Here is a 24,144-nt window from a genome sequence, read left to right on the forward strand (position 1 = left end):
CTGTGGTTGGTGATGCATCACCTGACAGCTGACTGATGAATCACTGACCTTTTACTCCTGTCCTCATGGGTATTTCGCCATCTCATGAAACTGCGGTGGTCTGCTGACACTTTGGTTCTCACCTGAATGACTATGTGGGAGTGCGATACAGATAGCACAGGAAAGACGGGAGACGGCTCACCCAGAATCAAAGATCCTTCATCCCTCACCGATTCCCCTACACTTCCCCTCTCTTTCTTAGTCGCATTCTTTGATCGTGTTTACAGTGCGGTTGTTTGTGAGACTTATCTGCAGCTTATCCTTGGGCTGTGCGCAGTATGGTGGCTGAGTTTTACCCGAAGCTAGAAAAGTTAGCAAAGCAGTTTCCACACCAAGAAAGTTTAAAGTGTGAAACTGCAGAACTGCAATGGGAGTAGACAGTTCGCCCATACTTCTATGAAAAGCTGCTGGTACTGTGGGTGAACTAAACAGACTGATCAGCAGAAACGCTTTAAAGCTGAACTACATGGTGTCTCCGTGTAGCAGTAGGGCATCAGACTCCCACAGCGAGGGTGTGAAGTGCAAGCCCCCCCTTTCTCTTTTTTTCTATGTTGATGTCACTGCTCATATGTGTCTGGGTGGCACATGAATGAGTGTGGATTATTAGGAAGGCCATTTACAGAAAGCAAAAGCTATGGCTTTCTAATAGGATCAACGTTTCAGTGCTTTCTGTCTGTGTAAGGTTATGAAGCGGCTAATGTTTAAAACATGCTCTGCAGATCCGGCGTGACCCTCTTAAATAAATGACTGCATTGCCAAGAGAGGGAGTCATTTTAGGATTAGCTTTGCTGTGGGTGAAATGCTCTGTAGACTGTGACTCACACTGGCTGGTAAACAAGGATGCACATCGGCGTACAGATATAGACAAACTAAACAACAATAAAATGACAAAGATAAGCGACACGAGGCATATCGTCATACGGCTCAGACTGAAACGGCTCATACATCAGTAAACATTTTCAGCTGAAAACGAGTGCATATAAACGACAAAAACATGCATCTGTGCAGCATTTGTGTGGCAGAATGAGCACATCACCCCCAGCTTGATATCCCATAATTGCCTTCCAAAAGGCCCTGGGCTTTTTACTGTCCCACCAGCAGCATCTTGCCGCTCTGTTAGTTAACAAGGCTAGCCGGCAGCAGGAGGAGGTTAGGTGCCCTGCTGATAGTACTGCTCTGCAGTGCTGTGGCTCCATACGTTAGAATGTGCTCCTCAGGATTCTGATGTTCAAGCTGGATATAAGTCTTTCTGCTCATTTGTCCGATGATTATAAATCCACGAGCAGATTGTGCATGAGGTCAGATGGGGGAAAACTCAAAGATGAGAATATCTTCTTTGATTCAAATATTAAATACACCTTATAAAGACTCTGCACTATTGAATATACACAGCTTAGCCAAAATTGTATGATAAGTTATAGTTCAAGGAGATAGCTGATTTGCTTGTTGCAGCATTGAATAAAGCCTGAACAACTACTACAAGGCTAAAATCGTTATTATACCCATAAAATAGGTTCCCAGTGCTTCTTCAACATCCTTTTGTTTAACAAGTGCAGATGCTTTTAAAAATTCAGTGTGAACTTCAATGCGCAGGCTGGCAGAGTCAGCTAAAGTGCTGCCATCCTCAAGATACCAACCAAACCAGCTTTAAAAAAAAAACATGCAAAATGCAGGTCTTGTGAGAATTGGTGCTTCAAAAAAGAAAAGAACTTTTCACATTACTCAGCTTGTACTCCAGCTACAGCTGCCCTGAACATAGCAAGGGTCATCTGTTAAAACAGCTTTCCTTGACAACTAATAATTATTTTAACCACGTTAATATACATTCGTGAAGCGAAGCTCGTGATAAAAGCATTCGACAATTCCACTACTACTTGTTCAACGTGTGTGTCATGAGTAGGCGCGTGACCTCTAAACACAACACACAATGCTTGTAACCTTGCTATTTTTCCTTTGTATTGCTGCTAAGTCACTGATGAATTTCCAAACAAGTCTGATTAAAAATCTATTTTGAGCCTTATATGTGATTAATTTGATGGTTTCTGACCTCTACTCCAAAATGCACTTGGCCTTCCTCTGGTTCGGACTCAGGAACTGCCAAAACAGTTAGGACCCTTTTGGACTCCTTATATGGTCACGCTCTTGGGGGAAAGTACCAAGTGTGGTATGAAGGAGGGGGAGATTTGCCTAATGTTTGAAGAATGTGTTTTTAAACAGGCTCAGAAGAGCTTCATTTCCTTCATATAACTAGATATGCTTAGTTTATTTGGTACTTAATTGCTGGTTAATTGTTATTTCCTCCAGTGGGAGGAGCTAATGACTATATAGGCAGGACATGCAGCTCCTCTTGAGTAGCGTAGTGTGTCAGGCCATGTTAGTAAGGAGACCGCTGTAGCGATGGGCCAACCGAGGCCTTGTGAAACACTAAAACGTTTAAAGCAGATGTGTCGGAATTATATCGAGCTTTTGAAACAATCTGACACCCGTCTCCACAGTGACACCTTCTGGCCATTTTTGCTATATCGCATGGTAATAATGCTAGTCTTTGAAGCGACACAGATTTTGTGCAATTCTAACCAGGTATTAAACTGGACTATAAATAACTATAATTAACACATTTTGGAAAATCTCCATACAACAAAGCAAGAAAAACTTTGTTAAAGACAGCGAGCTGTGACTGTAACAAACAACGTATTATCAAATGCACTGCACAATTTATACAATAAAATCTACAGAGAAAAGGCTAATGAGCTTATTTTCATAACCACATAAGTGTTGTGGATTTGTACGTAAGCAAAGTGCCCCATTAATCTTCGTGGAAGATGGTTTATCTACAGTGGAATGACGTGTGACTGAATGTAGCTAATTATGTTCATGAAAAATAAAGAAAAAACCAAGTGCTATGTAAAGATTTTTATTCAAAAATATCAATTTATTTAGTTTTGTTTGAGCTTCTTCTTTTGCAAATTGGAAAAAAATCAAAAATCATCACATACACACAATGGGATTTCTTTTTTAAATAAAGGTGCAGGTTTACAACTTGGCAATAGACTGATGGTTCATGTTACACATCAGCGATGTATCTTTCGACCGCTACGGTGGCATTATCTGTTGCCCTGCGGGTGCTATGGGTTTCACTAACTCAGCTGTCAAAAGGTTCACACAAACTGCCCTTTGCTGTTATAGCTGCTGCTAACAATAATAATGATGATGATGACTTTTAAGCTTTCTGGGAGTTTTCGGGTGTCACTAGGTTTTTTCTACACACTGTCAATCAAGGCTAGAAACAACAGGCAAGCCGCTTGTCAAAACTGGGGTCAAAAGTTCCAAAATTAGCCACGTCATGTGATCAAGTGACGTGGGCATTTTGAACCACAAAGCAGGCTTTCAAAACATCTGTGTAAGCTCAACATAGCGTCAAAACATCAGTATCGGGCATCCCGTGCCTGGTTGCAGCTCCTCTTGGGGAGTGTAGCCTGTCAGGCCCATGATGGTGAGCAGGCCACAGTGGCTGTACTGCCAGGGGCCTAACTGAAAGGGAGTAAAGGCTGGTGCAGAATTGTTTCGTCAGTTGTTAAGTTTAGTTTTGGTTCATTATCATCCAGTTTTTAGTCCAGTCACTGTTACACTCTGCATTAATAATAAACTTAAATTTAAGCCCTTTCCTTAACCGGGTTCACCAGACTTTGCAGATCCTGCTGAGTGGTGTGTAGGTAGATGGCTCATCATCAATCATTCATACTGACATTTCCTTTGATCTAATGTCTCTCTGTGTGTTTATTTATACACACACTGTGTGACGTTGTGTATTTCTCTGTGTGAGCGTTGAGCCGAGCCTGCACGAGTGCAGTTTCATGCCTGTGCTAAGGTGGACGTGTGGTGTGTGCATTTGCGATGGTGTGTGTCCGAGCTGTGTGCGCAGGAGAGAGAGTTTAGACAGGTGCCGTGCTGCAGGTTTAATGACCTGAGGTGTGGCTGACTTCCCTTTGCCAATCTGAATCTCTTCCTTGTGCCCAACAGAGTGTGACACAGTCTGAGCGCATGGCTGGTGACAGGTGGGGGCAGGTGGGGGCCTCGTGACAAACTAAGGCAGAAAGAGAAAGTCTGTGTATTTCCTCGGGCTGCACCTCCACCTGAATGTTAAGTGTCTGAGAAGAGTTCTTATACTGACACGCAGCAGCTGCCAACATGCAGCTTGAAAGCTTGACTAAGCACGTGCTCACAAGCATCAAACACGACACTCTCACACGTGTGCACTATAGCAACAGAAGACATTCAGTGGGCCATGGCTGTGTTTTCACAAAGGCTAAACTCAACCACACCATCATCCAAATCCCATCCCTCCCCTTTGCCTTTCTCTGAATCTCCACTCCTTGTGGTAACTGGGACCGCAGGCATGCCTCTAATAGCTCCCACAATGCACCAGCACAAATTGGTTTTCACTCACATGGCTTACCCCCTTCCTGCTCCTCTCCTTCCATTGCTCTCTGTTCCTTGCTTTATTTCTACTTTTCTTTATTTTGTCCTCATCTCCTCCGCCCCTGCTCCTGCTCCCTCCCCCTGCTCCTGCTCCCATCCAGCAGGGCCCACCTGTCAGCTTGTTTCTTTCAGTCAGTCAGTCTTTTCCCAACATAACTGCTGATGTAAGTGCCTGCAGCTCCCGCCCAGATGACTGCATAGTGGGAGATGAGCCCTACGTTCAGCTAATGGCTACCAGTAGCATCAAAACAATATCAAATTGCATTGACGTTGTAGTAATAAATGAAATATGCATCTTACTGTCATCCCGTCTGTTCTCAGAAGCCTTTCATGTCTGGCTGTCGGCCAGAGCGTTTCTCAGAGGGAGCTTTGTGTGTTTTAGCAAATTGCAAGTGGCTTTTTATGCTTTGAATGATGACGCTGGTGTCATTCAGAATACATAAGTGGACAGTGATTGATTCTCATTGAACTCAGGATGTGCATGTGTGTGTGTCCCATCAATTGGTGGTCAAGCCCACACATGACTCTAACCATCTAGATGATACACAACACTGAAAACCTGTTTTCTCCACATATACATTTTTTCTTTAGTTTAAAAGAGCAACATCTTATTTTCAATAAGTACCTCCTCAGCCACATAAACTAGTAAAGGGGGGAGTACACAGGCTGTCAGAAGGGACAGGGTGAACATGTATTACCTTAGAAGTTCTCAGTGTGATAATCGCAGGCGCCACTAAGCCTCCACAATCTGATTGGGGGGTGTGAGGGATGTGTAGAGGACATTTATCAGCATGACACAGGACACAATGCTCTTTGTTTGATTGGTCAAATTAGTGGAAGCTCATTTGCTTTCACTGCAAAATCCTTTACAGGGCTTTTCTGTTGTGTTAATTAAGCCGGAGCAAGAATTCTGTATGCTACTTGCATACTGGGTTTGCAAAGAAGAGAAGGAGATCATTGTTATTCCTCTCTTTCTCCTCAGAGGCATTGTAGTTGGGTTCTCTTTTTTTGGCTTTTTTTGTGATTCGCACCAAAGATGAACTTCTTAAATATATATTTGCTAAAATTAGTTTGGTTTAATTTTCCTCTGACAATTAGCTCCGCTGAATGCAAATTCTCCAGAGTTTTTCCTCTGTGGAAGCTGGAGTATTGCCAGCACCCAGTGTTTTGTTGTAGGAGAGATCAGACTTCCTGCAGCAGCCCTCTGATTTTGTCGGATGATGAGAGAATTAGGGTTGTATTAAGTCCGACAATTGCTTTTTCTCAATGTGGGGACAATTTCTGTTGACTTATGAATTTGCAGTTTTTATGTAAGCCTTTAAAAATAAAACCCTTTCAGTGCAAGAAAAGCATTCTCCTCGGTTCTCCTCGGTTAAGTGAGTCCTCTGGTGTTTTTTAGCAAAACATTTTGTCCTGTGATGTTGATTACAAGTTATTGTATGTATGTTTTTTGGGGTTTTTTGCAGTTAAGCTGGAAATATGTTGAGACAGGAGGATGTTTTTTGGGCTTAAAACAAGCTAGAAAGCAAGGCTGGAAAACCGCCAAGCTCTCAGGATTTGGAGAGCAGTCATGGGGTTATTAATAAATAATAAATAACACCATAAATCCTGTGCTGACATCTTATTGGACATTTGTCCTTTAAAACAGTAATGTCTACATGTAAGTTCTCCAGTCACGCTCCAGCTCACTTATTTAGTCTACAAATACTTAACCCACCTCGTTTCCTGCTTGTACAGCCTGCCATGTGCACCCTTTACACACACTGAGAATCGCTGGTGCTGTAGCCTCACACGGACTCTCTACCTTTGTCCTCTAATTAATCAACCAAATCAGCCATCAGATAAGGTGCGAACTCCCGAATGTTAACCAGTCTTGTTTCCTCTGAGTACATTCAGAGACTGTTTTTGTTTTGAAACAACATCATAGCAAAATGCCATGACACAGAGCAGTGCCGTCTCCCACTTCCTCAAAAAAAGCATTGCTCGTCTTTCTCCGTGGCCTGTTTTATGTCATTTGCCATTTCGCTGAAGCTTTGTTTGGCCTGCTGGTTTTTAGATGCCGGTCTGGCTGATCTGTTCCACCAAGGTTCAGTGTGTGTGCAGCTCGGATTAGAGGCTAACATAAAGTGGTCAGAACTTGGGTTATGTAGCGCAATTTCTTTTATCAACATGCTTTATTTGAGGCTTTTAATTGAAGCAGGTATGACACGAAAAAATACAAAAGCATTAGCCAATAGGATATCTAGCATATGATCATATGACTTGTGACCAGTTGTTGCAGTAATCACATGAGAGGAAAGGGCATTGATCAAGTAGGACATGAGCAACACTGTATTAGGTCCCTGAATTAGAGAATCTAAAGCACTATAAATCATTGACATCTTTTTTTTTTATGTAAACGAGATCATTGTGAAAGCTTATTAATTAAGTGTTCCTCATCCATGCCTGTAAGGGATAACATTTTTAAATATAAAAGTTTAAAATGCTTCTCTTTCTCCTAAGAAAATTAGCATTACCACTCTGTGGCTGTCGTTGCATCATTGAAGGGGATTTTGTTATAAAAATTCATTCATTTGGTGACTTTTGTTTTTCATTTTGATCTGCATGGTTTATTTCGTTGTTGTAACATATGTTTTTTTTATTTGTGTGTTTTTGTTTCATTGTAAAGGAAGCCAAGCTGCGTGAGCTGCTGGATAACAGCACGCTGTCGGGGAAGTTGGAGAGCAGGATGCTGACGGTTGTGAGTGGCACCGACATGGTGAATATCACCTACCTGAACTTCATGGCGTTCCAAGAGGAGATTGCAAAGGTAAAAAAAGAAAATCATGCACAGCAGCAGTAAACAAAGTAACTACTTTTTCATTGTATATAACCCGGACAGCCACAAAAAACCACAGACAGGTGAAGTGAGTAATAACTTTGACTTGTGCAGTGGCATCTCCGGCGTCTACAGTGGTGCGTGGGATATCTTAGCCAGTAACTAAGCAGTCAGGGTGAGGTTGTGTAGCCCTACCCATGTACCTATACTCACCCTATAATTATATTAGAATTATTCCCTGGAAATGTTGTGTTTGGCATCATGTGGGCAACCAGGCATCATTCACCTGGAGAAAAAGAAGGCAGCAGGATGCACTATATGAAGAATAGTGCATCGGAATAATTGTATTAATGTAGGGTCTTTACCTTACAATATAAAGTGGTTTGAGGCAACTGTTGTTGTTTGGTGCTATATAAATAAAATTGAATTGAATTGAAGGTAAGCTGCCAGAAACAGTGTGATGCTCTGGAGAATGTTTTGCTGGGATCCTTGGATTCATGTGGATATTGATCTTAAACGTACCACATACCTAAGCATTAGTGCAAACCAAGCTCGTGTCTGAATTGCAAAGGTACTCTCTGAAGACATTAGACTCTTTCATAGGGACAATGAGTCTTGCAACACTGTAAAAAGTGCTTGGGAATGGTTTTAGGGAGCATGACGAAGCTTCCAAGATGTTAACTTTGCCTTCAGTTTCCACAGATGTCAGTTCATTTAGACATCTGTGGGATGTGCTGGAAAAAAAACTAGTCAGATCTGTGAATCTGCTGCTGATGAATTAGAGAGTCTACGCCTCGATGGGTCACAGCTGTTTAGGCTCTTTGGTGGGGACTTGCACTATGTTATGCATGGGGTTTTAATGTTGTGCCTAATATTTGTATATACTATTAAACTAAGCCATTAAACGCAATAAATAATATTCTCAAATAGTGAAAGCGTTTCTTAATAACTGTTTATTATTAATTGATTTAGGAGGCTTTAGACCAGGGGTGTCGAACTCCAGGCATTAACGGCCGGTGTCCTGCAGGTTTTAGATGTGTCCTTGATCCAACACAGCTGATTTAAATGGATAAATTACCTTCTCAACATGTCTTGAAGTTCTCCAGAGGCCTGATAATGAACTAATCATTTGATTCAGGTGTGTTGACCCAGGGTGAGATCTAAAACCTGCAGGAAACCGGCCCTCGAGGCCTGGAGTTCGACACCCCTACTTTAGACGGAGGTAAAATTTCTTTTTTTAGGATCATGGTGAAAACCTGCATCATAAGTTCATCATCAAGTCATTTACCACTCTGGAAAATTATGAAAAATGATCAGCATACCTACTCTGTATGCATGAACTTCATTTATTCCTGACACATGGCAGCAGAAACTGAACACAAACTTCCAGCCTTCAGCAGTTATCAGCATCAAAGCGCAAATGAGTTCACCGCCGCTCTCTTTCCTGACTCTAGGTGTGTGTGTGTGTGTGTGTGTGTGTGTGTGTGTGTGTGTGTGTGTGTGTGTGTGTGTGTGTGTGTGTGTTGCGTGTGGGTTTATTTCCTGCAGGAATGGGCAGAAGAGCTTTTCAACCTGGCGTCCAACCTCTTGGTGCAGAACATGTCCAGAGAGGCGTGCCTCGAAAAAGCGTACGTCAGCGGATGCATGCACACACGGACACACACACGCACACACACACCCACACACACACACGCAAGCAGTCTCGAACAAAATGTAAATCCACAGTCCCCAAGATAGATATGAAAATCAGGCCTGCAAGCACTAGAAATGTCACTCATAGCAAGAGTCACATTAGGGACATGATGTATTTTACATGAACAAAAACGGTAAAATGTTCTGTAAAAATCTTGCAAAACCATCATGTAGCGTTTACACCTTCACCAAAGCACATTTGTGCTTACATTGTTCACACACTGCAGTCTACAACGCAGCCTGAGCCGCATTCTTCACACATCAACGGAGGAAGTAAGAACAGACGAAAGTAGAATTATCAAAACAGCTGGAAATATGTTTATACCAGTTTATAAAACACCCTGCATGTGTCAGTTGTCTTTTCTTGCTTCCCATATGTGAGTGTGCATTTGTTTGGTGCTGTAGTGTATGTTTTGTGTTACAGTAGTGACATATAGTAGATTCCAGGCTGACTCGGTGAGCTGAGCTTTTGGTTGAATTGGGAAAAGAGAGGAAGAGAGGGCAAAAAACAGGAAGCCAGTATTTTGTCAGTTCCAGGGTATTACATAAATCACTGATTATCCTTATCAGTGGCTCTATGTCCATGACTGCTTTCATCATCCTTTGCCCTCGTGTCACCTCTGATTCCGAGTGAAGCTCACGCAGAGTGAGCATAAATATGAACGCGAATCATTTTTTGCTGGACTCTGCTCGCCGACAACTCCCAGCTGTCTGCTGTTTATCAGTGAACAGAAGCCATTAACGTGCACCCCCGAGGAGGCTAATTGACTTATGAGACAATAAAAGTGGTCATCGACCACATAGTGCAGATAGAGTGGAATAGAATTGAATACAGCAGGTCTGGCGGTCACGTCGGTTGCTCGCAGCAGCAGTTGTTGTACACTCCTTGCTTACAAATAAGGCAATTCTTTGCCATACCGCTACTGCAGCGCGAGGATGCTGCCTCCCTGAAGTGATGTTGATGTTTCTCCGCGTGTGGTTAATTCTCATCACTATCTCTTAAAGCAGTGATACTGATATTGGGTGGTGGGTTTTCTGAGGAGTGGCGTAGCTGGGCAGCGTTCTCATCAACAGGAAACTAAACAGAACCCAGCATGTTTTTTAAATGACCACTTGCTGAAAGGTTTTGAAATCAGTACAATTATAATTGAATACCCTCCTTGGATAACACAGCCCTCAATTACCAAACATGGCAGGGTTAGAACTGCGTGTTTTACTCTGTGTTGCTCTGTGACTATGTCTGGAAACTTGGAGTTGAGCAGTTAGCGTCATCTAACTTCTTATGTCTTTGGCATCATCTAATGAAGAAATGAGTAAATGAGTAACGTCTAGGATTAGCTAGAGTGGGTACATGAAGAAGAACAGAGAAAGTAGTGAGGTAAACAGAAAAGGAGACAGTGAGTAATCTGTTTCCCCCTTTCTCCAGTGTCATAATGAATAATACAAGCATTTCTGAGTCAGATGGGGGCATTAAGAAACTCTTCTTCCCTTCCTTGTTTGGGAGCCTTTCAATCATTCTCTGTAAAAAAAAAAAGAAAGAAAGAATAAAGCCTCGTGCAGTGTTACTGGCTAACTTTATCTCAACCAAAACTTTTTGTTTATAGCTTTTCAAAACGAAGAAAAAAACAACTCCCCAAACTTGGATCCCAATTGACAATTAAAAGTCACCAGCCTATTAGCCTGAGGCAGTCGGCAAGTTCTGTCAAGTGGACACTGTAATGGATATTAATTATTAGCTAGCAGCCACTTAAAGCCCAGCCTACAATGATGGCTCCTGTTGCAGCCGAGCTATTTATAGGCCAGGTTACACACTGCCTGTGCACTGCTGCTGCACTGCTCTGCGCTGCCAGCGTTCAAGACTTCCAGGGATTAGCCCACAGTTCTGACCTCCCGTGTAAACTCCGGCAGATATATCCGCAGTATGCAAAGAGAACTCCACTCATGCACAGTCAGCCACTTTGAGATATTCGGGCACTTTTTATCACTTTCCGATATGCATTGCGTACCAGTCTGCAGACCTGGTCATGGCAGACGGTTATGTATGTCAGTCACACGTGTAAGATCAAGCAAACACCCCCCACACATACATTAAACCTGATGAAGAATGTCACTCACACTGAAAAAATCACGAGCTGCTGATGATGTGTGCTCTGTCCAATGCAGATACACCCGGCTGAAGCTGCAGCTGAACCCTGAGGGAAGAATCCCCGTCAAGAAGTAAGTCTGTGTGACTCATCCACCCCCTACCACACCCCTCCCCCATCCCCACAACGGTTCTGCTCTTTTCATCGATGCATATAGTTTCCTCTGCCTTTTTGCCTTCTCTCTAAGCGTGCAGACGAATAAACCTGCGCTTTGTTTTTTGCATATGTGCGGCTTTATTAGAGTATATTACCCATTCCATCTGTCATGACAATATTCATTCTTGTTCTCCTTATCACCACTTTTCATTTATCTCACGCTTATAGGTTCGTGCCTGTTTCACCCATGTGAATTTTTTATTATTATTTTTTTAAATATCACTAACTTTAGTCTGAATGTGTCAGTTTGTGATTTGTCTGAGAATTTCATTTTGTATATTTCAGTTTCAGTTTGATTTATCTGGAAGTTTGTCATCGCCTCATTGAAAATCCACCTCTCTCCATCTCCATTAGTCAAGTTGAGCTCTCAGGCAGGCGGGCAGCAGTGAACCTCCGCGATAACCTCCCTCAGAGCCGCGGAGGAAAGCAGTGGGTGTCAACAGAGAGAGACACTCCTTGCTGTTTAGGGAATTAACCTCCTAGCTAGGAAGACATGTCAGTTTGACTAATGTCAGCTTGATACTGCTCTTCCACTGAGCGTACAGTAAGTGCTGGTGGACCTGCGCAGGCATACCTCTGCAAGCAATTAAAACAGGCTATTCCTAACAGAAGCAGACCTAAATGTCCTGCTGTGGCTGCAGTGACACTAGAGTCCACTGTAAATCACTTTTATTGTCTGTATACACCAGAATAAAACAGATGACAGAAGCTTGAAAACACAGATGTCTGTCGGCAGTGTTTTTCCAGAGTTAAATGAACCGAGACGCTGATGATGTGACGATGTGAAGTGATTTGAGATCATTTTGCGTTATTTACATGCGTACATCATAAAGAAACATTACATCTGCATGCCTTTTGTTTATTTATGCAAGAAAAAAGATGCTTCTGTTGAGACAGACTCTATGGCATTACAAGCACAAGCACAATGACATGATAATAAAAATTATGACAGCGATGATGAAAATTGGTGTGATTTGCAAAATGACACCATTGCCGGGAAGCTTTCTTTCCTCATCTTTGTTGGGGCCTGTGTGGCATCGCATTCATAAAGACTTGTCGCTTTTATGTACACAAGTGGCATTTGCCATCGAAAACTTTGCAATTCACTGTAAGCAGTATTAAAATCAAGCTGTTTTCTATGTTTATATGTGAATATTAAAACTATTAAAACTACACTATTTTATCTCAGTCCACCCATCTATCTATGAGAGCAAACGTATTAGAAACACCTCTCACTGAAGGAGAATTTATGCTGCTGCATTACTGCACAGCTTCCTAATGCTCCAAATAAGCTGAATCAGTAGCTTCCCAACTATTTCAGCATAAACAGAAATTTAATGTGCAACCTTTATGAATGTAAAATTCATTGCAAGGCTGTTAGACTGCAGTATTTAAATCTCGCTGTCCCATCTTCTACCCCTCCCTTATTATATTGCATTTCTTTTCCCACACAGGCATCATCTGAGTCTAATATTTGTCTTTAGTGTTGCATTCTGTCCGGCCTGTAGTTTCACCCTTTTTATTTTTTTGTTCATTCCCTCCTAAGCTGTTGCTACAATATTACATTTTCACAGAATAATCTTAATATGTGTCAGTTAAATGCTGTGACGAATTCATCTGTTTGACACACAGCCTTTAAAGGAGTGAGAATTTCTCTCCGTGTGTGGCATTTTCTGTGATTACTCATAACAGCATGTTTTTTGTCTCCCTGCAGTATCTTCAGGATGTTCTCGGCAGACAGGAAACGAGTGGAGACAGCGTTGGAAAGCTGTAACCTCCCTTCTGGCAGAGTGAGACTCCAAAATACTGAAGCTCTCTCTTTTTTCTAGTATTACTGTCGCCTCATATTTCCTCCGTCCCTGAACCGGCTTCTGTCTCCATCTCATCCTGTCTCTTTTATGTACAGTTGCTTTCATCCATCCATCCATCCATCCATCCATCCATCCATCCAACCATTTCTGTTCTGACTATTCAGCTCATCTCTTAAAACCCAAACTGATTGCTGCTGTGCTTATTCGTCTTATTTTCTGGATGTCTGCGTGAGTCCCAGCACAGAATGGATTTAGCCTTGGTTGTAATGCAACAAATAGACCCAGTGGGAGCAATTGAGATGACAAAAGCTGTTTTATCTCTACCTTTTTTAGATGCCACTAGAGAGAAGCTGCACCCTAATGCATAGAGGTGCAAACAGTGCTCTGTATTCAAACAGTAGCAAACAATTTTCATCCCTAGAAGTGGGAAACTGCTGTTTAAACTTAAATGTATTGACATGTGTGTAGTAAGACAAACACACTAAGCTAATTGGAACTGGGTCAGGTCACTTTCAGATGTGACTGAACTCATATAACATGTTTACATTTAAATTATGCACTGAAAAGGTTATATGTCAGGTTAAGTCTGTAGTGAAGTGAAATGCATTTTGGATATTCAGCATTTTTAGTTGGTTAAAATTGGAATATATAACATACCTGACGCAAAGCACAGGTGTTCTGTGTGCATACAAGTGGGCTTCAGTTTCTTTTGTTACTGCAGTTTTCTTATCAAATCCCAGAAACACTGATTCCCAGTAAAATAAAATGTCTTTGACGGGTGGCTGTGGCTCAGGTGGTAGAGCAGATCAGCTACTGATTGGAAGGTTGGTGGTTCGATTCCTGGCTCCTCCAGTCTGCATGCCAAATATCCTTGAGTTTAGAAGTGAATGGGTGAATGGGGTCTGTTGTATAGAGCGCTTTGAGTACTCCGGGAGAGTAGAAAAGCGCTATATAAGAATCAGTCCATTTACCATTTATTCAAAACGCAATAAAAAAACCTTTGACAATGTACAATAAGACCTGATGGCACCCTGATTTTAAATGTAATCTCAGCTGATTATAGCTACTTATTATTTTTAATCTGATTAGCGAATTGTGGCCAACTCTGGCTACAATCAATGCCTTCTGAATACGAATCAAATTAAAATATATATATATATATATATATATATATAATATTTATACATACACACAGGAATACAAACACACGCCCACAGTCAGAACAAGCTATACATAATTAGCACAGGGAGAGAGAGCAGGAGGTAAAAACCGATTGCTGTATGAAGGTCTGCTGGGATTTGCTGTTATTCCATTGCACAAGTAATTACAGCTAAATGGTATTGCTGTTAATCCCTCAAACACACACACTCCCAGGCAAAAGCACATACACAGCCCAGCTCGCACCAATGTCTTTTGAATGACTCACTGAGTCTCAACAGGGCTTGACCTGCATCCCCCTACTTCTGTGCATCCTTCCTCACCTCCCTCCTTCCCAGTCTTTTCTAACACTGTGTGGTTCTGCTCTGTTTCTTGCTGGCAAAATGTTGTTCCCTGCTGCTGAGCACGCTGTGTCTTTATCATACCTGTTTGCCTCTGATAGCTCTATAAGAAGCCCTGACGCTAAGTGCAAATTGCAAGCAGTAATTTGCTGTTTATTATTTGCATCTCTGCAATTGCTTCAAGAGGGCCAACTATAAGACGGCAGATGGATTGACAGATCTGTGTTTCTTTTAGTCACATTAGTGGGTTGGTGGATAGATGTCTTTACCTCAGCAGTACTCTAACTAGGAAGTCTGCACAACATGAAATTTCTTAGTATGCGGGCAAAGTTTGATATAAGTAAGTACATTTAAAACCAAAGTTCTTTACATGAAAATGAAATAGAATAAACGGGTTCCTAAAAAAGTATGGCTATACATATTCACAGTGTTTACATCAAATAAATCGGTTAAGAGCCAAACCCTTAACTTCTCCACAGTGCTCGAAGCACTCAATGAGTAACTGATGGTTGACAGTGTCAAAAGCAGCACACGACTGCACAGAACTAAGACAGCACAACCAGAAACTGCAGAATATCAGAATATTGTTTGTTACTTTCAAAAACGCAGACTCGGTTCTGTGAAAGGTCTCATAAACAAAGGATGACATATAAACAAACCGTTCTTTAGTCAAAGATGCAGTTTCGATATAGTATCAATAACACTCTGAAGATCCACTGCCAAATTTTTATCCTGTAAGTAGGACTTGACTACTGCATGCTTACAAGGAACTGTACAGAAGTGAGGCTTGCATTTATAATTCTCAGGACATCACAACCTGATGTAAAAAAATATTTCCTCGTTAAACCAAGATGGAAGAACAGAAGTGGAACAGGTCATATGAGAAACCAAGTCTGACTTCAGAGGTGCAAATAACCAGATAATAAGCAACAGGGTTAGCTCCAGAAATTAGAATATTTGCTCCTATGTGTCTAACCTTACTCTAAAAGAGGTCCTGAAAAAGGAAATACTACTATATACACTCAATAGTCCCTATGCAAGAAGTACTTTTACAAATAGATTTTTCTTAAGCGACAGCTACAAGTGATTTGATTGATTTTCAAAACATGTAGAGATAAGCTAAATCGGCTAAACTACATAATTCTGTTTATCCCAAGATGATACAAATATAAAATTCACTTTACTGTGCACATAGGATCATTACTTTACATAGATATACACAAGTAAGCATCTCATAGATAAAGAAGATGCTACATGAAAGATTGCCTTTTTGTAAAGGCTGCACTAGGATCAGTGCATTAAACTGAAAATAGAGTTAAATGCATTTTATTTAACTAATAAAAACACAGTTTTGTTGCACTGAGGCATGCAAGAAAAGTCTTCTCCAGAGCAGCTGTCACTGTGGAAAAAGTATCTTTTATCTATCAGCCTGTACATTTTAAATCCACTTTTTTGCCCTTCCACAGTACGTCCAAACGCTACTGCCTGCAATTTATTCAGCTATGTTACTTTTGTCTGCTGCAGAATGACTCCATTCCCCAGGAGGACTTCACTCCAGAGGTCTATAGCATGTTCCTGAGCAACATCTGCCCTCGGCCTGAGCTGGACCATATCTTCTCTGAAGTGTAAGTACTGTGTTTCTCTCTGTTCTCTCTGTGTGTGGTAATAATAACCTTTTCCACCTCCAAAGAATATGGGAATTCCCAGTTTAAAATGTCAAAAAAATCATAATTGATATATTTTTTCCCCAAATCATCTGTTGTTCTTTTCATACTAGCGGCCTCAATAGGAAAATTTGGTTTCCCAGGTTCAAGCCAGATCCTTTTATCCATTTATAAGACGTTAATTAGCCCAGGAAAGTGTGTTCTAACATCCTTGGTTGTGGCTTCTCGAGCCTAGCTGGTTTGGCCTCTCGTGCTGCAGAAGTACAACTGCCCTTTGGCCCAGAGGGACTGAGACCGTCAGCCGAGGAAGCACGCCAGCTCGACCGATGCTACTCCAAGTCATAAATCTGTATTTTAATCACAGTTAAGTGAGGTAGCAGGAGAGCCAGGAGGATGTGTGGAAGATAATTTAGTCGAACAGGCTTGGATGCGAAAGGCGTTTTTAATGAATTCTCATAATTTACTCAAAACACAACATTTAATCCTGTTGTTTTGCATGTCTGCCGCTCTGCCTCGCCACGTCTTTTTGCACTTTAATTACAGCTCCTCCCCTCCTTCGTTTTTTCCTTGTTTCATTTCCCCATATGCTATTTTTTAATCCCATCCTTGCACCCACACCTTGCTTAGCAGCCCTTTAAGATGTTTGTCTAATTTTTTCTCATTTCTGCCCCGTTCCTTTCTCTGCTCAGGGGGGCCAAGAGTCGACCATACCTCACGGTGGAGCAGATGACAGAGTTCATAAACAGTAAACAGCGAGACCCTCGTCTGAACGAGATACTCTACCCTCCTCTCAAACCAGAACAGGTCCAGCTGCTGGTTGACAAATATGAACCCAATGCTTCGCTGGCACAGAAAGGTCAGTGGCTCATATTTCTGTCAAATACAATCCCAGGCACACTGACAAGCTTATGTGTACACAGACATGCACGTAACACCTTTTAGTACAGATCGACTTAATGATAGTATGCAAGTGATTTATAGTAAAAACTATCGGAAAAACACCGGTACATTATGCCCGTTGTGTGTTTTTACACTGTCATCCTCTACTAACCCTGCACTCCAGCCGCTACCACCAATAAATTTGGCAGGGGTGTTGCCATAGAGACTGCTGGATGGTGTCCAAAGCTTTTGCAAGTGAGGGGACATAGTGGGGTGCCAAGGAGTCTGTAAATACCAAACACACACAGTCAAACACACATCACCGCCACCAAAATGTTCCACCTGTTCCAAACTTGTGCTAAACTTACTGGAGGAAATTTCCCAACGTTTTATTTTATATAACCGACTACACTGCTTGGAAAGAAGAAGAAGAAGAAGAGTGTGTATGAACTGTATTGAACAAAGTAGAATAAATAGCAAGTGGAGCGGAGAGGACGCGTGTAGCAGTGTTGAACGTATTCAGATGTTATGCATGCATGCGTCCAGTGTTTGGGAGTCAGTTTACAGCGTGTTCATTCATCAGTGCTTTTCTGTCTGTTTTGAATGAGTAGTGAATCTTTCTGCTAGCTTGAACCTGTTTCTAAACTGAAATCTTTGCAAGAATAAACATATGGCCCAATGTGTCTGTTAGCTAATGACTAAATTAAGGATATCTGTGGTCACTGAAAGAGCTCAGTACACTGTAGTTTCATGTGAGAAATGAAATTTTAACAGGACTACACAGAGTCCTATGAAAAACTAAGGAAACTCCATGATGTGGAATCACCTTTACAAGCAATTATTTGAGTACTTTGTCAGTCTCACATCGTTGTGGAGAAATTTGGGCCCTCTCTCTTTCACAACGTTGCTTCAGTTTATTGAAGTTTACAGTCATTCTTTAATGCACATCTCTCGTGAGATCTCACCAGAGGTCTGGACTTTGGCCATTCCAACACCTTTTCTTTTTTTGGCCAATCTGTTGTAGATTTGCTGCTGCGTTTGGGATCATTGTCGTGTTGCATGATCTAATTTAGGCCAAGCTTTAGCTGCAAGTCAGCTGGTCTCTGGAATACTTTGGTGTAAAGAGGAATGTACGGTCCATCCAATGACTGCAAGTCCAAATCATCACCCCTCCACCACTGTGCTGACAGATGTTATGAGGTGTTTGTGCTGAAATTCTGTGACATGTTGGTGTTAGCCGAGCATGGTGCTGTGCATTATGGCTATACATTTGGTCTGTCGGTCCAAAAGGACATTGTTCCAGAAGCCCTTTGATTTGTTCAGATGCAACTTTGCAAGCCTAATCTTTGCTGCTATGTTCTTTAAATAGAGAAGAGACTCCTGCCTACTCTTTCCAAACAAGACATCAGTTTGGATAGTCTTTTTCTATCTGTGCTGTCATAACCTTTAACATTTGACATGCTAACTGAGACCTGTAGAGTTATATTTTGTGTTTTTGCAGATTGCAGATTGCACAGTTTGACCTTGGGATGAATTTGCTGGGATGTCCACTCCTGGGAGGAGTGTGGCATTGAGTTAATACATATTTGAATGCTCCAGACCAGCAAAGTGCCAAAACCTTCCCACTTCCTGATGATCAGTTATTCAAGTGCTATTTACCCTTTTAATTTCACTGGAAGCAGTTTTTCACAGAGTCTGGCAAAGGCTTTCTTCTTCACATGTCTGTATCTGTCTGCGTAATACAATGTAAGGCTTTGTACCTAAAATTGAAAGGGCAATAAATAGTTTGCCTGGTTCCTTTCAAAGGATTAAACTGCAGTAAATCTAAAACGTATAAACCTACAGTTCATTTTTTAGTTTTATGTGCAGGACTTCAGCACCATTTCTTGATCTGCTATCATTTCACTTTATTATGTGTGTTGGCTTCCTAATTTGCTTAATGTGACCTGTATGTTGTCTAAGTGGTAACATGTTGTTGGTGTTGTTTAAACTCGCTCGTCTTTTTTCATTCCCATGTTTAAATTGTATATCAGTGTCAACCATCTAAATTAATAGAAGGATTTTAGTTTTAATATTTAGAGTATTAGGAGTGGTACAGAATAATATATAAAGAAATGAGATGGATGCGTCTTGGTGAGCCAGCACTCCTGGACATGCTGTGCTTTCATGATGTCTCAAGTGTCAGTAGACCCAGAGCTGCCAGTACTGGAAAACATCACACTCCAGATATCACGCAGCAAGGTCTTATATTTGCCAATTCAAATTTTATCTGTGCTAGAAAAGCATCTTACACAAGTGTGCCAAAATGGATGAGTTATCGTACGCCGTGTACGGTTTATTATGAGCAAAATGCTGGGTTGATTTTTCTCCCCATAGTGTCGAACCAATCGCTGCCTTTGAATATGCCATCTATAGATGTAGTTAGATTACTTACTCTATATGTTTACCTTTTGTTAGTATATTTTCTCCTTCAGGACTTAAAACATCAAAAACTGTTAAAGCTGCGAAGTCATCAATCCACCCGATTTAGCTACGTATTTAACGAGGCTTGTGGTGGAGAAGGAGTTGGCGTTAGGCTTCATACAGATTGATAATTCATCACAGAGCTTCCAGGAGTTTTGGTACTATGAACCTAATTCTTATCTTCTTTTTTCAGGTTTGTCTTTTTGTGTGTTAGTGTAGTGGTTAACACATTTGCCTATCTATGATTGTAAAAACAAAATGCACTTGCAGTTAAAGTTAACAGTAAATCACGTGACTTCTACCCCAAATCAAACTGTAATAAGCTCAGCTGTGACATAAATTTAAATTTTACTAAAGGATTGAGTGAAGGATTCGACAGAAGTATCGGTGGCTTGAATGGTTACCTCGATGTAGTCGCTGAAAAAAGATAAGAAGCAGTCAAGTGAACATACTTGAAAACAACAGGTGGTTTTTGTGAAGGGTCCATATGGCAGAGCAGTAGAATACAGCATTTTTCTATATAAAGCTGCTTATTAATAATTTTTGTCATTATGCTGGAGATCTGGAGGATTAAATAATGCTTTTGTGTCAGGAATTCTTCTTTGGTGGAAGAAGAGAATGATTATCTAAACATTTTATGGAAACTATACTAAACTAGAAGCTTTGTCTTTTTAATAATCTCCCCTGAATAAAGTGCCTACTTTACTTTGTTTGCACATGTGACCGAATAAATCACGGGTCCTTAAATGAGTTAAAAGTCATTTTTTAAAGCACACATATCCATCCTGACTGCCTAATGTTTGACTCTGATCGCAGCCATGTGCTCATACTGTGATGTTGTGTGTTCATCCTGTCCCAGGCTCTCTGGAAGCATGCCCTTCCCTGTCCCAGTGACAGATTTCCCCACGTGAAGTATTTATCTAGCCGGAGGAAGTGCCGCCATCTGCACTGCAGAGGGGTCCAGAGCTCCACATGCAACCTTCACACACACACAGATTCACATACACATAAACATACTTTCTCCTCTTTCAAGGACACTCGCGTTCGTAAAAACATACATGGATTTTAGGTGGCATGGAAATTTTAGACACGCAGTCTGTGTTTAGCTTGGGGTAAAAAGCCCCCCTGTTGATGGATAAACAGAGAACCATATGCTTTAACTAAATATGCTCCAGAAATGTGTGTATTATTGATGGTGAAGAGTTGTCTTTTTTAAACGTTTTAATGTTTCACTTTCTCCATTTGTGACTTGGAGATTTTTATTTTTTTATTTTCTACCTCTCATTCATGTCTTCACTGCTAAATCACTGTGTCTGCGACTGTTTCAGTCTGTGCTCCCTCAGATGTTATGACATCGTTTGAAGGAAGATGAATGAAATACAAAATGAAACAAGAATTTTTCATAATTCAAGAGTGGATAGTTGGCTTATTCACTTGAATGGTGGAGAGGAAGCTCTTCAGTCTTACGGGTGAAATTCAGAATCCATTTCTCTGTCCAGTTTCCTCTCCTCTCAGTATGAGCCGTTATTGTGACCCGTGGCTAAAGTTTTGCTTGGCTCGAATCTTCTTGTAGAATTTCTTCTCAGGTTTCACCTTGAGAGTAACACTTGTATGTTCCCACTCTGGTACGGCTGCATTACAATCCCAGCCGTGTCAACACAATTTTTCTGTGTTAGACCTACAAATGTCTTGAGAGATGGGGAAACTCTTTGTCTGCACGGAATGTGTGATACAAAGGTTAGACCTCAGCCAGGCAAAGGGAGATCCTGGGAGTCAGCGGGGAGTAAGACGCTGAGTGCGACAGAGCTCAGATGTCACAGACAGCAGCCAGCGTTAATTAGTCCAGCAACTCTGCAGAGGGCGGCACCGCATTAATTAGCATAAAGTGGCCAGAGGGACCTGCTGCACCCGTCAAGCTTGCATCACTTAGCATATTTAGCGTAATTTCAAGTAAGTGTGTGTGTGTGTGTGTGTGTGTGTGTGTAGGCAGGTGGAGGAAGTATTTTGCTTTGAGCAGCAACTATATGTTCAAAATTTAATTCATGAAGGCAAGGTGTTTGATGTGTATGGTAATGCGTATGGAAATATGATCTCGTGTGGATGGAGATGTGGAGCTTTTCATCAACCGCTTATTACTTATTTATTCAGTGTTATTCACTTTCTCAAGCACATTCAGTGAAGATTAGCTGAGTGATGGCAGCCAACAGGCAAAGCTTATCATGAGTGACCGTGACAACCAATCAAAAGCGAGGAAGGAACAGCTCCATGGGCAGCTTAGCTCCATCAGATCACTGTATTACTTATTGATAATAGCAATATTAGCTGAAGCTAGTGGAGCCTGAAATGGAGAAAAGTACATTTATATGGTAATCTACCTGCTGAGCAAAGGGAGCCTTTTCAGACTTGAATTTTCATAATTAGAAGCATGTACTGTAACACAGTATTTAACTGGAGTTAAATGTAGGAAAACATTGAGGGACAGCCCTAAAGGATTCACCGCAGAGGCTTTCAGCAAACAACGAGTTTCCCTAAATGAAACGAAAGAAAGTCATTTACCATCAGTCTCACACCTGCTTTTTCAATACACCCACTGTAATGCTTTAACCTCCTAGGACCTGGCGTCCACATATGTGGACATCACATTTCGGGTTGTCTAGACCAAAATACCAAATTTGGCTCTACAAGGGCCTGATTTCCACTTACGAGGACATTATACTGGCACTGTTCTATCGAAATTTAAAGCAGGTTTAAAAAATTATGTAATTCTTTGTTTTTACATTCATCAGGTCCCAATCAGCCCAAATAGCAAAGAGAAATTAAAAATGCATGCCATGAAAGAGTTTGGGTCTTAGGAGGTTAAAGGTGGAGAAAAATGCAGGCACACGTTTACAGAAAACAAAAGTGGCTTTTCTTTTATTAAAGTCACAGGTGAACGGGGATTCCAATCCATTCACCTCCATTTGAAATGTGGAAATAATGTTTCTATAAAAAGTGACAGACAAAACACTCAAATGTTCTCATAGCCATGTTCAGTTATGTTGCAGTTTGTTAAATATTTCATGTAATGCATTGCAAAGGGTGGAAAAAAATCTGTGACACATATGCCACCATATGCCACGCACCATATTTTAGCTTGTGCAGTTAAAAGGATAAGGCATTCTTAATGTTTAACACGGTGACAAATCTCATTAAGAAAATTAAAATCCAACATTATGTTACTCCATCTGGTAGTACTTTACATCTTCCTTACCCTGTCTTTGGCGCTCAGCCCCTTTACCCATTAATTTCTACTGAAAAACGAGACAATTCTGTAATTTAACTTTTAAATAATTTTCTAAAACTTTAGGGATCTGCAAATTTTCTTCAAATCAGAACAACTGCAAGATTTGGCAGGTAGTTCTATACTGAGTCAAATGACTCAAAGAAGAAAAAGCAGATAAGATGATCACTGCAGTGAACAGTGAAGCACGTGGAACAGCATGGCTTTTGGAGTGTTTTCACACCTGCACTTTTTAGTTGACTTCTGCTCTGGTTTTTTTCCTCCTCGTTGCGGTTCATTTGTGCAGATGTGAACAAGGTAATCCCAAACTTCTTTGGAGTTTGTTTGGAATTGGACCGAGAGTGAGAAATCCAGAGCGGTTCATTTGTGGTGAAAACTCAATCTGACCCAACCGCCAGGTGTACGCTTCGAGTGTGACCTAAACATCTTCCTGTAGCCTGGTGTGCTTTCCATTCTGCGATCCAGCAGAGCAGCACAGATGCGCAGAGAGTTTCTCTGTGTTATCGATTTGTCCAGAACACCTTTCCCTTATTTACTTTTGTTCCTAACGCTCCAGACTCATCTGACTAATAACTGAAGTGAGCATTCTCATGTGGTTTGTAGTGACGCAGTTGAGTTCACCTGGAGTTTACTAGAAGTTTTTTCTGTGTGAAAACAAACCAAACCACAGGAAAAAGACACAAGTCTACAAACTCATCAACTGATTTGGACCCAAGTAAATAAACTATAGGTGTGAAAACGAACAATGTACAGAATAATCTGTATCAAGCTTTAAACACACAGTTAGCAAATCAGCTCATTGTTGTTTTGTAGTCTTTTTTGTGGAAATTGTTGCCATCTGGAAAAACAGAGAACATCACAATACAATTAGATTTGGACGCTTGAACCAAAAAAAATGTTTTCAAGCTTAGGATGCTGACTGCTGTTGTGTTCATGCAGGTCAGATCTCAGCGGAAGGCTTCACCAGGTACCTGAATGCAGAAGAGAACAGCATCATTCCTCCTGAGAAGCTGGACCAGAGTGAAGACATGACCTTTCCCCTCTCTCACTATTTCATCAACTCCTCACACAACACATACCTCACAGGTAAGCACGTACACACGTTAAAACTTCTTCTGCGTACCAGGAGCTCTATCTGTCTGCTTGCGCAATCACATTCAACTTGATTTTCCTCCTGACTGATTGCACAGGGACATCCTTTATTCTCCCATAAATGAAAA

The 24,144-nt window shown here is 41.2% G+C and overlaps 1 protein-coding gene across 3 annotated transcripts in view; it reads left to right on the top strand.

The window, feature by feature from the left end:
- LOC116332300 (1-phosphatidylinositol 4,5-bisphosphate phosphodiesterase beta-1) overlaps window positions 1-24,144 on the top strand; it is a 118,053-nt gene that overhangs the window by 57,039 nt on the left and 36,870 nt on the right. For all 3 annotated transcript variants that reach the window (XR_005608352.1, XM_031755214.2, XM_039598797.1), the window contains exons 4-10: window positions 7,187-7,327; window positions 8,885-8,964; window positions 11,192-11,245; window positions 13,043-13,118; window positions 16,163-16,263; window positions 16,992-17,158; window positions 23,864-24,010. Coding sequence is in view for 2 of the 3 variants with exons in the window: in XM_031755214.2 (XP_031611074.1) it covers window positions 7,187-7,327; window positions 8,885-8,964; window positions 11,192-11,245; window positions 13,043-13,118; window positions 16,163-16,263; window positions 16,992-17,158; window positions 23,864-24,010 (766 nt within the window). In the remaining variant the exon portion in view is untranslated. The remainder of the gene's footprint in view (window positions 1-7,186; window positions 7,328-8,884; window positions 8,965-11,191; window positions 11,246-13,042; window positions 13,119-16,162; window positions 16,264-16,991; window positions 17,159-23,863; window positions 24,011-24,144) is intronic.

The sequence above is a fragment of the Oreochromis aureus genome, linkage group 15, assembly GCF_013358895.1.
Source record: "Oreochromis aureus strain Israel breed Guangdong linkage group 15, ZZ_aureus, whole genome shotgun sequence".
Lineage (NCBI taxonomy): Eukaryota > Metazoa > Chordata > Actinopteri > Cichliformes > Cichlidae > Oreochromis > Oreochromis aureus.